At 41.7% G+C, this 13420-nt stretch overlaps 1 protein-coding gene across 3 annotated transcripts in view; it reads left to right on the forward strand.

Moving 5' to 3' along the window:
- SLC31A1 (solute carrier family 31 member 1) overlaps positions 1–11576 on the forward strand; it is a 30610-nt gene extending 19034 nt beyond the window's left edge. For all 3 annotated transcript variants that reach the window (XM_057549425.1, XM_057549426.1, XM_007178189.3), the window contains 4 exons: positions 4392–4543; positions 5051–5123; positions 6495–6663; positions 8221–11576. In XM_057549425.1, the coding sequence (XP_057405408.1) occupies positions 4424–4543; positions 5051–5123; positions 6495–6663; positions 8221–8422 (564 nt within the window). In that variant the 5' untranslated portion in view covers positions 4392–4423 and the 3' untranslated portion in view covers positions 8423–11576. The remainder of the gene's footprint in view (positions 1–4391; positions 4544–5050; positions 5124–6494; positions 6664–8220) is intronic.
- The last annotated feature ends 1844 nt before the right edge of the window (positions 11577–13420 follow it).

Consider the following 13420-nt stretch of genomic DNA (forward strand, 5'->3'; position numbering starts at 1 on the left):
AAAAGAGAATTTGAAGTTTAGACTAAACCTGTTAGAAGTAAGGTCAGTGCTAAGACTCAGAATGGGTATCAGAATTTAGCCTTCTTGCTAATTCCCTAACTTCTGTCTATAAATTGATATTTATTTTTCTAGAGATGCTAGATTTTGCAAAGAATCTGGCCCTCTAGTTAAGCTTTACAATGCGTGTGTTGGGGGGGAGTGTTGGCAGGAACAGAGGAAACTTCTTTTTCATGATCCTCAGAAGTAGACTGAGAAGGAATTAGACCCTTGAATACAAGGAAGTTTTGAAACCTATTTTTATAAATACTGCACCATACTTATTAAATGGAGGAAAGCGGAAGGCAGAAAGAAGTGCAAAGCTATATGGCATTCAATGTAGAATGTGCCATTTCATTTTCCATGTCTAATAGTATTCAGGGCAATACAAACAAGTTGGCATACAGCCAACTTCAAGTACCCAGCTGAAGATAAATGTTCCCTAAAAACTGAATAGTGTAGAGCCTTCCTGAGAAATAAACTTCTCACCTATTTCGTATGAACAGATTTCCATAGAAACTCATACTTGATTTTTTTCTATAGCCAATTCCTAGACCATTTGTCTTCTATTTCCTTAAAAATCAAAGAAGTTTTCTATGCTAGAAGAAGGAGCTATTATGAACTATCCACATGTGTCGATAGTCACTTTGTGGTCTCAGGAGACAGGATAGGCAGAAAGGGGCTTGAAAGTGGTCTTGGCTGGCATACTCTGCAGGAGAGAAGCTAACAGAAAACTGACATTTGCCTAGGATTCTGTTATAAGAAATCCATTGTTGGGAATTCTCTGGCGGTGCAACGGTTAGGACTCCTTGCTTCCACTGTAGGGGGCCCAGGTTCAATCCCTGGTCAAGGAACTAAGATCCCGCAAGCCGCATGGCAGCGGCCAAAAAAAAAAAAAATTAAGATAAAGGCTTTTTGTTTTTTGTTTTGTTTTGTTTTTGCTGCAGGGCATGCAGGATCTTAGTTCCCTGACCAGGGAACGCACCAGTGCCCCGTGCAGTGGAAGCATGGAATCTTAACCACTGGACCGCCGATTTAAAAAAAAAAAATAAAAAAGAAAGAAGAAAGAAATCCATTGTCCATCGGCAATGAAAGGAAATAGATTCTATTCCTGCTCTATTTCCTAGTATATTTCAATGTGAAATGTGTCCTACAAGATGACACTTCAAAATAGGTGCATACTTTGAAAGGCATTCTTGAGATTCGGGCATATGAATTACTGGGTCACTGATATGTCTGAAGAGATATGATTACGGGTCTTCACTGAGCAGGTGTCTCTGATTGGTAATGAGGTGCCTGAACAATTAGGAACCTTGGGTCTTCAAAAAAACCTGTTGATGGGAAGACTCTATAAAAGTTTATCAGGGAAATCAAGGGTACAAATCTTAAGTAGTTTCTGGTGCTATGTTCTTGCTTTTTAAATTGGCCTTTGCGTTTCATCTTATGCCCCAAAATGAAAATTATGACTGTTCAGTTTCCCCTTCTAGCTTTTAGCCTTGAAGCTCCATGAGGAAAGAGTCTATGTCTGGTTCATCTCTGTATGTCCCTCAGTCTCTTACACCAAAAGGCACTCCACCAATATTCACTGAATCAAAGGCCAGGATTCATGTTGCTAACATGAAATGAAATTATCCTTTATGGTTTTCTTATGATATAATCATTTTCTAGACCCTTATTGGAAGAGAACAAAATTTGTGACTTCTACTCTTTATGAGGATGTGCTATCAATTTTCTTGGCAGGCAAAAGGCTTTTCATTCTTATTTCACTTCATTTGCTTGGTTCAACATCATAATTTATGATCACTCAGATACCACTGATCTCTCCATCCTACTATGTTTCTTTATCTGAAAACTGCTGTCCTCTTACCATTTGTTCCATCATTGAAACTTTTTGTGTGCTCTCACTTGTTGATTATTTTTGTGTGTATTCTTTTTTATTTTGCTGTTCGCTATAAAACCTTTGTGGACAAAAATCTTATGATGTCTCTCTTTGTACCTCCAATCTAGTCCCTTTATGGCAATGGTATTAATGATACCAGCTTGTCCAGCTCCCCAATTATGAAGTAATAAAGTGTCTGGCATGAAAGTTATTTAAATTCAGAGTTGAATTTTGATTATCGGTAACTGATGCTTTGCCTTTTCCTTTGCTGGAAATAAGAACCTATTTTTTTTAATTAATTAATTTATTTATATGTTGGCTGCATTGGGTCTTTGTTGCTGTGCACGGGCTTTCTTTTTAGTTGCAGGGAGTGCGGGCTTCTCATTGCGGTGGCTTCTCTCATTGCTGAGCACTGGCTCTAGGCACGCAGGCTTCACAACTAGGCACGCCACAACTTCAGTAGTTGTGGCACTCGGGCTCAGTAGTTGTGGCTCATGGGCTCTAGAGCGCAGGCTCAGTGGTTGTGGCGCACGGGCTTAGTTGCTCTGCGGCATGTGGGATCTTCCCGGACCGGGGCTCGAACCCATGTCCCCTGCATTGGCAGGCGGATTCTTAACCACTGCACCACCAGGGAAGTCCCAATTAAGAACCTATTTTTTAAGCTTGCTGTCATAGAATCATAGGATAGGAGTTGAAGAGGGGAAAATAGATGGCTGAATATTTGTGCTTTTGATTAGACATCCAAGACTCCCTGAATCTGTATAAATTTCCTATCTAAAGTATGCCTTTTTTCAACCTCTTAGTAATACTACCATATTACCCTGTTTCTTTCCATCACAGCACTAATCGCCCCATGAAAGTGTTCTGTTTACTTTATTGTTTCTCCATCCTGTACCGTGTTTGTCTTATTCACTGTTGAATTACTGGCACTTAGCTCAGAGTTTGGTGCCTGTAAGAGCTTGATAATAAGAGGCACACGTAGGCTCATGAACATGAATACCTACTTGGAATTTCTAAAGCATTCTTTCCTCCACAAACTGGAGTTGAGGGACACTAAGAGAATCCACCAACACCTCCCTCGCCACCTTCCTCAACTCCCCACTCCCCACCCCAGCTACAGGAGTTTTTGCTCCTTGGATTATGTCTCAGATGGACTTTTGCAGTAAAATAGTGAAGTGGTAGTAAAGACACAAGACTGAATGTGCAGGTTGTCTAGACTTAATTTAATAGCGAATATCCAATTTATACCTTGTTTTCAGTGTTCTCAGCTCTAATGCCCTGCTGGGATTGATACTGTATCTAAATTCAGAGCACACTGCTTGCCTAGGGCAGCAATAGACCTTTTCTTCTAATTTAAATTAGCTGAAGGCTGGTTGTCCTATATGTGAAAATGTATTCTTAATATCCTGATTGAACACAGGCCATCCAATTAGGTGAATTATCTTGAAATACTTGCTTTTTATCTACTGACATTTATGATTAGAAAAGCAGTTAAATTTCATTAATGGCATCCATTTGTCCATTATTACAAATTGTTTCCTGCAACCCAAAGAAGATACTTTTCTTCTCCTTATCTCATATTTAAATTTGAACATACATTGAACATATCTAGTAAAGGAACAATTCTGCAGATAAGAGTTAGGTTTCTGATAATGTATAACTGATTCACTTTGCTGTACAGCAGAAACTAACACAACATTGTAAAGCAACTATACTCCAATAAAAATTAATTTAAAAAAAAAGAGTTAGGGCTTCCCTGGTGGCGCAGTGGTTGAGAATCTGCCTGCCAATGCAGGGGACACGGGTTCGAGCCCTGGTCTGGGAAGATCCCACATGCCGCGGAGCGACTAGGCCCGTGAGCCACAATTGCTGAGCCTGCACGTCTGGAGCCTGTGCTCCGCAATGGGAGAGGCCACGATAGTGAGAGGCCCGCGCACCGCGATGAAGAGGGGCCCCCACTTGCCGCAACTAGAGAAAGCCCTCACACAGAAACAAAGACCCAACACAGCCATAAATAAATGAATAAATAAATAAATAAACAAATAAAATTTAAAAAAAAAAAAAAAAAAAAAAGTTAGGTTTCTGAAACCCTACGTGCAAATCCCTTTTGCCGCAGTCTCCAGAGGTGATCCCTATTAGTACAGTTACTTCTCTTTCCATCTGTAGATTATAAAAAATAATTCTGAGTAAAGAGGCTAGGAGAGCATGTATTCACTGGCTGAAATCCCACATAGACAAAGTATTTATCAAGAATCAAGATTTGGGGAATTCCCTGGTGGCCCAGTAGTTAGGACTCTGTGCTTGCACTGCAGGGGGCACAGGTTCGATCCCTGGTCAGGCAACTAAGATCCTGCATGCCGTGTGGCTTGGCCAAAAAAAAAAAAAAAAAAAGGACAAGATAAAACATCATGAAGATTTTTTTTTAAATCAAGATTTTGTATTTTTAATTATTATATATAATTCTTTTTCTTAAAAGAATCTTCTGCTGACTCAACTTTTCCCGGAAAAATGGGCCATTTCCACCACATGGGGATGAGCAGTGGGGACGACAACAGTACCATGGCACCTTCTCACCATCACCCGACCTCTTCAGCCTCCCACTCCCATGATCACATGATGATGATGATGGTAAGTGCCACAGGAGAGGCAGCCCAGGCCCTTTCCCACCCACTTGGGGAGTAGAAATAATCGAACTTTAGGACTGGAAGATGATTGTCTTTAAAGATCAACTTACCAATGAGAAAAAACTAAGGTAGACCTAGAGAAGTCAAGTGATTTGCCCAAGATTATGTGGCAGGTTAGTTTCAGAGCCACACCAGAACCAAGATTTCTATGGTTCTTTCTTCAGTATTCCTTTCTGTCAAAATTGACCTTTTTCTGGATTAAGTTCTGGTCTTTTACACTTTGTGTAGAAAAGAGAAAAAGACAAACGTTGATGGTGGGGACAAAGGAGAGTACATGTGGAGAAGTGCCTGTGGTAATACTATACTATAATGAGGGAGAAAGCCTCCCACTTCAGTGAATGCCTCTTATTACCCAGAACTGCTACTTTTAAATGTTCTAAGCTTCTTGACCTGAAATTCTCATGTAGAAGCTTCAATTGTTTCTAATTGACACGTTTTGGTTTCCTGGCAGCCTATGACCTTCTACTTTGGCTTTAAGAACGTTGAACTATTGTTCTCTGGTTTGGTGATCAATACAGCTGGAGGTGAGTAAGCCATCAGGTTTTGTTTGAAGGTGACACTCACATGAGAGACAGTGACAAAGAATCTGGAAACCCAACACCTCTTCCTGCCATAATTACTGAGTCATTATGGTTATGATCGTAATCACCTTGCTTCCTATTTCCTACCTGGAAGGTAAGGATACACGGTGCTTATTTTGGTCCTACAGTAAACCTCCCTTAAATAGCATGTGTATGTTTTAGAATTTCTGAAACATAATTTAGATACCAGTAGGAGTCTTTTGCAGACCATTTCCTTTCATCTTTTTCCAGAGTGTTTCCTTGTTTGATAAATTATTGATCTTGGATATAAGACTACAGTCGGAGTTCAAATGACATAAAAAGCATTATATATATACACACCACAAAATAACCCTAGCTTGAAAACTATTAATCAAGTACAATCCTTCCAGTTTACAGATAAATTAAGCTTCAGATAGTGAAATGATTAGCCCTAAATCACATAAAGTTAGTATGTCAGAGCTAGGACAGGGACCTAGGGCTTCTATTCCTGCCTAATCCAGTGCTCTTTCTAGCTTACCAAACTGGTATGCATCATTCCCGACTCTTGGCCCATCTTAAGGGCAGTCCTAGTTTTGGGGTAGCTAATCGCCCATTTTTTGTGTGTCTATAATGTTGAGTTGGTGTGCCTTAAATTCAAATTGCACAAGTTCAGTAGTCAGGTGGACCACTTTAGGTACAAGATAAATCTTTGGACCCACAAAATCTATTTGTTTTGGGAAGAAGGGAAGCATTTAATTCAGGTAGTATGTTAAATCAGTTTTGACTACATTCATATTGTTACCAATGCTTCACAGTGTGAAAGACTTAGATTGAAATGCCCATTCAAGAAATTGTCAGCACTTTAAAATAAGTTGTTTTATTCCTCTTTTGCGTATTCTACATTGTGTGTTTCAGTGTGACAAGGTAATTTAATGACATCAAGCAGCCAGACCAAAAGGTTATTGTTGTTCATTTTTTTGTATCTTAATCAGAAAATGAGTATGATCTGCAGTGGAGGCAGTAGTCCTCACTAATACCATCTTAGTTCTTCTCTTCCATCTGTATGATTGAAGAGGTAACAATATAACATACTCTGAAATTAAGAGTAGAGAGTAGCGGTTTTTCAAAATTCCCTGGCAGTCCAGTGGTTAGGACTCGGTGCTTTCACTGCCGTGGGCCCAGTTTCAATCCCTGGTCGGGGAACTAAGACCCCGCAGGCCAAGTGGCATAACCCAAAAAAAAAAAAAAAAAAAGAGTAGCAGTTTTTCTCTGTTGTCTTCCTAGCTTGGAGAGCACACCAGCTAATGATTTTGCATGTTTGACATTACCGCCATCTTTTCCCTCCCTACTTAGAAATGGCTGGAGCTTTTGTGGCAGTGTTTTTACTAGCCATGTTCTACGAAGGACTCAAGATAGCTCGAGAGGGCCTCCTGCGCAAGTCACAAGTCAGCATTCGGTACAATTCCATGCCTGTCCCAGGACCAAATGGAACCATCCTTATGGAGACCCACAAAACTGTTGGGTAAGAAGATTGAACAGATCCAGATGGAAGTTCTGGAGAGCTGAATTAGCTAAATAGGAAAGCAGCTATTTTATTAGCAACAGCCCTCTTCTTGAGCTAATGATTCTATATGACCTTGATCAAAACTGTTTTTGGAGGCTTGGGGTTGTGGGTCATTAGCAGGCCAAAAGAGGAATGATAGGAACCCTTCTGCTAATATGAACATTTATTCCAAATTTTAAGTATTGGTCACTTTAGAAGAAGGAAAAGAATCCATATTTTAACATATTAGCCAAAATAATAATAAACAAATTAAGAAATTTCAGGTCAGGGTATAGAATGGCAGAATCCAATTCATTCCTTTCTATAAAAAGTTGTATCTGCCCAGCTCTAGTCTCATTTTGTTACAATGTAAGACTGTACTAATGCCTGTATTCCACCTAAGAAAGTATATGGATGACCATTTGTTTTTCCCACAGATTGGCAAATGCTTAAGATTTAGTTAGAATAGAAATGTAGGTCTTAAAGCTAAACTGGAATTCAAGGAATCCTATAGACCAATGTCCTGCTCTCAAGTAAGCACAATATTATTTATTCCAATTGTACCAGTGATTGGGCTTATTGAGGGCCAAACATTGTGACTTAACTAAGGTGAGAGAACTAGTAAGTGACAAAGGGGATCAACAGCCAGGTCTCCTGATCCCTAATTAAAAACTTTCTACTGTACCACCCAACCCTCAATTCTATTTCCAATTTTTTTTTTGGCTGCGTTGGGTCTTCGTTGCTCCACGCTGGCTTTCTCTAGTTGCGGCGAGCAGGGGCTACTCTTTGTTGCAGTGTGCGGGCTTCTCATTGCAGAGGCTTCTTTTGTTGCAGAGCACGGGCTCTAGGCACACGGGTTTCAGTAGTTGCAGCACGCAGGCTCAGTAGTTGCAGCACACGGGGCCTAGAGCATGCAGGCTTCAGTAGTTGCGGTGCATGAGCTCAGTAGTTACGGCGCACCTGCTCTAGGGTGCTCGGGCTCCAGTAGTTGTGGCGTGCAGGCTCAGTAGTTGCAGCGCACGGGCTTAGTTGCTCCACGGCATGTGGGATCTTCCTGGACCAGGGCTCGAACCCGTGTCCCCTACACTGGCAGGTGGATTCTTAACCACTGCGCCACCAGGGAAGTCCTCTATTTCCAATTTTTTAGAGTATGAACTTTGCAAAGGTGGAAGGCCTGAGAAAGTTCAGGCAAATTAGTATGGGAGGGTGTGGGTCATCCCTTTCGGTATCCAAGGTGGAGGTAAGTCAGCTTACTCCTCCTTCCTCTCCCCTCCTCCTGAAGAGCATTCCTCCTGCTGCCATATAATCATATCTGGCCGATGCTTATTAACCTCACAACCCTATCATGTTTCATTTCCAAGGACAATAAACAACCTGCAGAGACACAAGTACCCATGAGTTGCAAGGGTGGCTGTGAGAGAGTCCAGCTCAAGCTGAGCTCATGACTACAACTGTTGCCCCTTTCTCCTGATCTGCATGCAGAGCTGCCTGAACACTGCTGAGGCCCTGACTGTTGTGTCCCTGTTTACTCTCCAGGCAACAGATGCTGAGCTTTCCTCACCTTCTGCAAACAGTGCTGCACATCATCCAGGTGGTCATCAGCTACTTCCTCATGCTCATCTTCATGACCTACAACGGGTACCTCTGCATTGCTGTAGCGGCAGGGGCTGGCATGGGGTACTTTCTCTTCAGCTGGAAGAAGGCAGTAGTAGTGGACATCACAGAACATTGCCATTAACGTCTAACTCTATGCTGTGGCCTTATCGATTGCAGTGGAAAGCAGTTCAAGACTGGAAGACAGGCCAATCTTCTCTTCTTGCTCCTTATCTCCTTACACACACACACACACACACACACACACACACACACACACACACACACACACACACACACGCCTGCTCAACAGAGGTTTAGCTTACAGTCTCTGAGCTAAAGTGGTAACCTCCCTGCCTTTTTTCCCTAATGAGCTGAGTTTCCCATTTCTCTTGAGATGAAGCCACCCATGAGATGTCCTCTCCTCCCCCATTGTCTTAGATCCAAGTTATATGTTCCTATCTAATCCAGGTAGCTTTCTGTTCGATGGCTTGATCACCTGCTTCCTTTTTTAGTCTTCTGTTCTTATTTTTTTTTTAACATTTTGCAAATTTGGTGGGTTTTTCCTGAGTCAGTGATGGAAATGGATTAACTTTAGCCAGGATTGATGGCAGGTGAGGAAAAGTCTTGCCCAGCTAAGCCCAGAACCCAAACTTAACATTTAAAAATATGTTCTAGTCTTTGGACTCAATGAGTGGGAGACAGATTGTGCCTTTCCCTAGGTGTGACATGTTGCACTGAAATCTCTGTAGTGGGTAGAGAGGTGGTTTGAGACTGTATAAATACAGGCCCAGACCTTGCAGAGTGTGCATTCTTGGGGGGGCTGACTCATCAACTTGTGTTCCCACTTAACATTTTGATTAGAATGAACTTGTCAATCAAAAAAAAAAGATGACAGTCAATTTGAGAAAATAGGTATTTTAAAATGAAACCATTGACATTTTACTTTGACTTGGTACCTTCGTATGTCACAGCTGAAGTTAAGAGTTTAAATAATTTTCTCCCATTATTGTTTTCATGTGTCTGCCTCTAAACCAGTGGTTTTCAAACTTTAGCATGCATCAGAATCACCTGGAGAGCTTGTTAAAGCCCTGATTGCTGGGCCTCGACCCAGAGCCCCCAAATGGGTAGTTTTAACAAGCTCCCAGGTGATGCTCCTACTGATGATCAGGGGACCACACTTTGAGCATCTCTGCTTTAAACTGAGGGAGTATCGCCTGATGGGTGAGCTACCTGGTACTGGGCACAGGAATTTGACTTGCTATTAGTTGGTGGTGTTTCTGGGCTTAACTCATGTACTAAATGCTGCTGGTCAATACTTAATCATTCCACAAACATTTATTCAGCCCCAACTGTGTTTTTGTGCCCAGGCACACAAGCACAAAGGGCTGTAGCCAAAGTAACTTTTATTAGCATGTATGAAATCACTAGTCCTTATTCGTAAAGATCTGTAATTTCTTGGAAGTGGCTTGAAGGTTGAGAATCTCTGATCTGCAATGTAAATCAGCCAGTCGTGGGTTGGAAGGGCAAAAGCCCAGCCCTCTCTTTGGAGAGGCCTAGGGTGTGGTCGGCTGATGGGCCGACATCCATGCCCACACCAGCCAGATCCTCACTCTCTGCATGACCATCTTTGTTACTCTCGGGGGGACTTAATTAGATCACAAGTGGCCAAAAATACTTTCCTCAGTAAGAATCACATTGGATTTTTATTCTGTTGTTAGTCTACGCCGCAGTCTTGTTCCCAGTCCAACCTACCTCTGTAAAGTGACTCTTCTTGTGCTGGTCTATTAAATCCTGCCCTCCTTGGTGCTAGACTCCAGTTGTGCCTCAGGGCAGGAGAGACAAAACACAGCTATCCTGTTGGCCTCTTGTGGTTTTGAAGTTTGTACTTTCTCTGTTGGTGCCAGTTAAATACTGGAGGGCGAGAAATGTGTACTTCCGTGGCTTTGAACCAAGAGAGGGTTATGAGCTTACTGGATCGAGGTTAAAATCTAAGAACCAACATTTAGAGTTTTATGTTTTTCTCTCATTCCAACCCCTTGTAGTGCTGATACTTAGCGTAAGTAAAGGGAATGACAGGTACTGATAAAAATCCAACATTAAGGTACAAATAGCCTGTTATTGCCTCAGAAGCCAAGGAATAATAAAACCCTGAGAAATCAATGTTTAGTAGTGACCCGGGTACTGTCTAGAAATCTTGACATGATCTGTTATAAAATACCCTTTCAGGAACAGGACCTTATCAGTAAGGTAAGAAAAATCAAGGCCAGTTTAGACAAAATGCTGTGAATTTCAAACTCTCAGAGAGAAACATCAGTTTGGGACAAGTCTTCGGGTATTCAAGATACAGTCTCATGAAAAACCTGAATTCTAGCGATCTTGAGCTAGGTTGCCAAAGGAAGAAACTAGCGAGGAAAAAAAAAAAGTAACGCTTAAATTCTATCTTTCTTGAGCTCTTGGATTGTGATAATATAATGATCTTGTTGACTTTCATTTCTGTAACCCTGTTCGTTTAGAATTTAGTGCCTGACTTCTTTGTTCCTTTTGAATCCAAGTTTCTCTTCCTCCTGTTCACAACTATTAGAAGCTGTATCCCCATATCTTTGGCCCCTTATTCTGCTCTCCTTTTCCCTTTCTTTCAGTCTTTTATCCCATGTGTCTGGTTTATTAAATCTCCCTCACCCTCCTGATGCAGTGGATAATGCTGTGCAGTAGATGTGGATATAGATACCAACCAGAAGTTGTAAAACTTGATAGAGACCCTAAGCACACTTTGAGGAGCAATTGTCCCACTGGAATTTCTATAAGGCTGAGTAAGGGGCTACCTGGTACCATCCACAAAGTTACAACATCTTAGGTGCCGTCTCCAATCTATGCTGGAAGAACACTCAGCCCCACACTGCCCACAAACAGAGTCCTCTCTGTGCACCAGGGAATTAGAGATGAAGGTTTCTTCACTACTTCTATGGTGAGGTTGTCTGGAATTCCCTTTTAGGCTGTGGGGTACTGGTTTTGGGTTCTAGCGACAGGGGTTCCTTGTAGAAGCTGGAAAGGGAGTTAGCAGGGAGTACACTTTCATGTCATTTAATGTTGATCCTGCCCTCTCCAGCTGCTTCCTTCAGAAGATACACCTAAAGATACAGAGTCCGCATTTCATATAATGCCTTAATCATTGGGTCTACAATTAATGTTGACTGTTTTAGATTGTAAGCTCCTGGAGGGCAGTATTGCTGTAGTAGGAATGTTTTAACAGTGTCATGTGCAAAAGAACAAATAAATATTTTGATTTTGTGATTCTATGCCTGTCTTCTACCCAGAGTGATATCAGAATAAGTGGTCTCATCATTGTCCACAGGGAGTCTGGTCATTATCATCGGTTTTTAAGATGTCCATCTTTTAGGTGGCGTGATCCCTTTATGTTTTCATCTCACTCTCCTCCTTCTCTCCTACTTTACATGACAAGCCTTGTACATGCCAGAAGATCTACATGACCTTTTGCACAGGAGACAGGGTCTTCATGAAGCTGCAGTATCTCAGTATACCAAGGGTTCCTGAATTTAAAAGCGAACTTGTCGTATCATAATCGCTTCCCTGTGTTTATGCTGTCAGGTGAGAGGCTAGGAGTTGGCCCTGCCTGTCCGCTTTGTGCCAGAATGGTGGTGTTTTGTGCCTTTCCTGTTGGCCCCCAGATGGGCATCTTGCCATTCAGCACCACTCCTAGACTGTAGTGTGACGAGCATGGGCTTTGGAGTCAGGTACACCTGGCTTTGACTCCTAGCTCCACCACTTACTAGAAGTGTGACCTTAGGCAAGTTATTTTAATAACCCCTAAGCCTTAGTTTTCTCATTTATAAAAAGGCAATAATGGTACCTATTTGAATTAATCTCCTGATTATTGTCACTCCAGCTTTCAGGAAAATGAAAGGTACGTGCTTCTGGCTGCAGTTGGTATCTCTTCACAAGCACTTGACCATCTTCTTGGGTTTGGGCAACCCAGAAATGAACACTAGAACCTAAGAAATAAAGAATCGATACATGTGATTTCAGTGGTGTCAAAAAAGATTTACAGGGAATTCCCTGGTGGTCCAGTGGTTAGGGCTCTGTGCTTCCACTGCAGGGGGCACGGGTTCGATCTCTGGTTGGGGAACTAAGATCCCACGTGCCACGTGGCGCGGCCAAAAAAATAAAAAGATTTATAGCTGCTCAGATTTATTACTAATCTGGTAATTGCCTCATTCTTTATAAATAAAATAGCATGGATATTTCCTGAGAACTGAAACAGCAACCTCTCACTCTACCCTGAGGGAGTGAGACCTACTAGTGGGAGACCAGGAAAGCAGTGTAGCAAGGAGGTTTAGAAGCGCAGGTTCAAAAATCATTCTGCCCAGGTTCAAATCTCAGCTCTATCCCTTAACAGCTGAGAATTAGTTTTGCCTTTATAAAATTAGGTTAAAGTACTCACCTCGTAAGAGCTAAAGATTAAATGAGATAATCTAAAAAAAATTAAAAGTAAAAAATAAATGAGATAATCTGCATAAAGCACTTGATACAGTGTCTTCCACCCAGATTCCTCTTGAGTATTGGTATCAGGAGGCACCATGTTTTCATGCTTCTGTGCCTATTCATGCTGGGAAGTCACAGTGACGTGTTGAAGCAGTCTTGTTTGATCCTTTTCTTTTTTTCTTTTGCCCTTCCAGACTGGCCTTTGTAGGATTCAAAATAATCAAACTCAGTTTCCTTATCTGGAGCCCATTCTTGCTGTGTTTTCAAGATTAAGATAAAAGAATGGAAGATCCCAGATAAAACTGGAAAAACAGAGGTTTTGTAATAATGGTTGGAGGAAGAAGGGAAACTATACATCCTCTATTCCTGCCTCTCTCCCACATTCTTACTTCCCAGACTTAAACTGCCCCAGAAAGGCTGGGTAAAATCCTGCTAACAGGTCTCTTTGGAACTGATGATTCCAGAGGTTCTTGCTACCACAGTTAGCAGTTCCCAGCAGTTGAATTAAACAGTGAAAACAATAAGACATGATTCTAAATTAGCCTCTGAGCTGCCTCGCAGATTGGCTCGTCAGAAAAACTTAGGCGATTTGGGAAAGGAAGGAAAACTGGAATGACGGTAATACTGATACTCCACTGCC

The sequence above is a fragment of the Balaenoptera acutorostrata genome, chromosome 6 (genome assembly GCF_949987535.1).
Source record: "Balaenoptera acutorostrata chromosome 6, mBalAcu1.1, whole genome shotgun sequence".
In the NCBI taxonomy this organism is placed as follows: Eukaryota; Metazoa; Chordata; class Mammalia; order Artiodactyla; family Balaenopteridae; genus Balaenoptera; species Balaenoptera acutorostrata.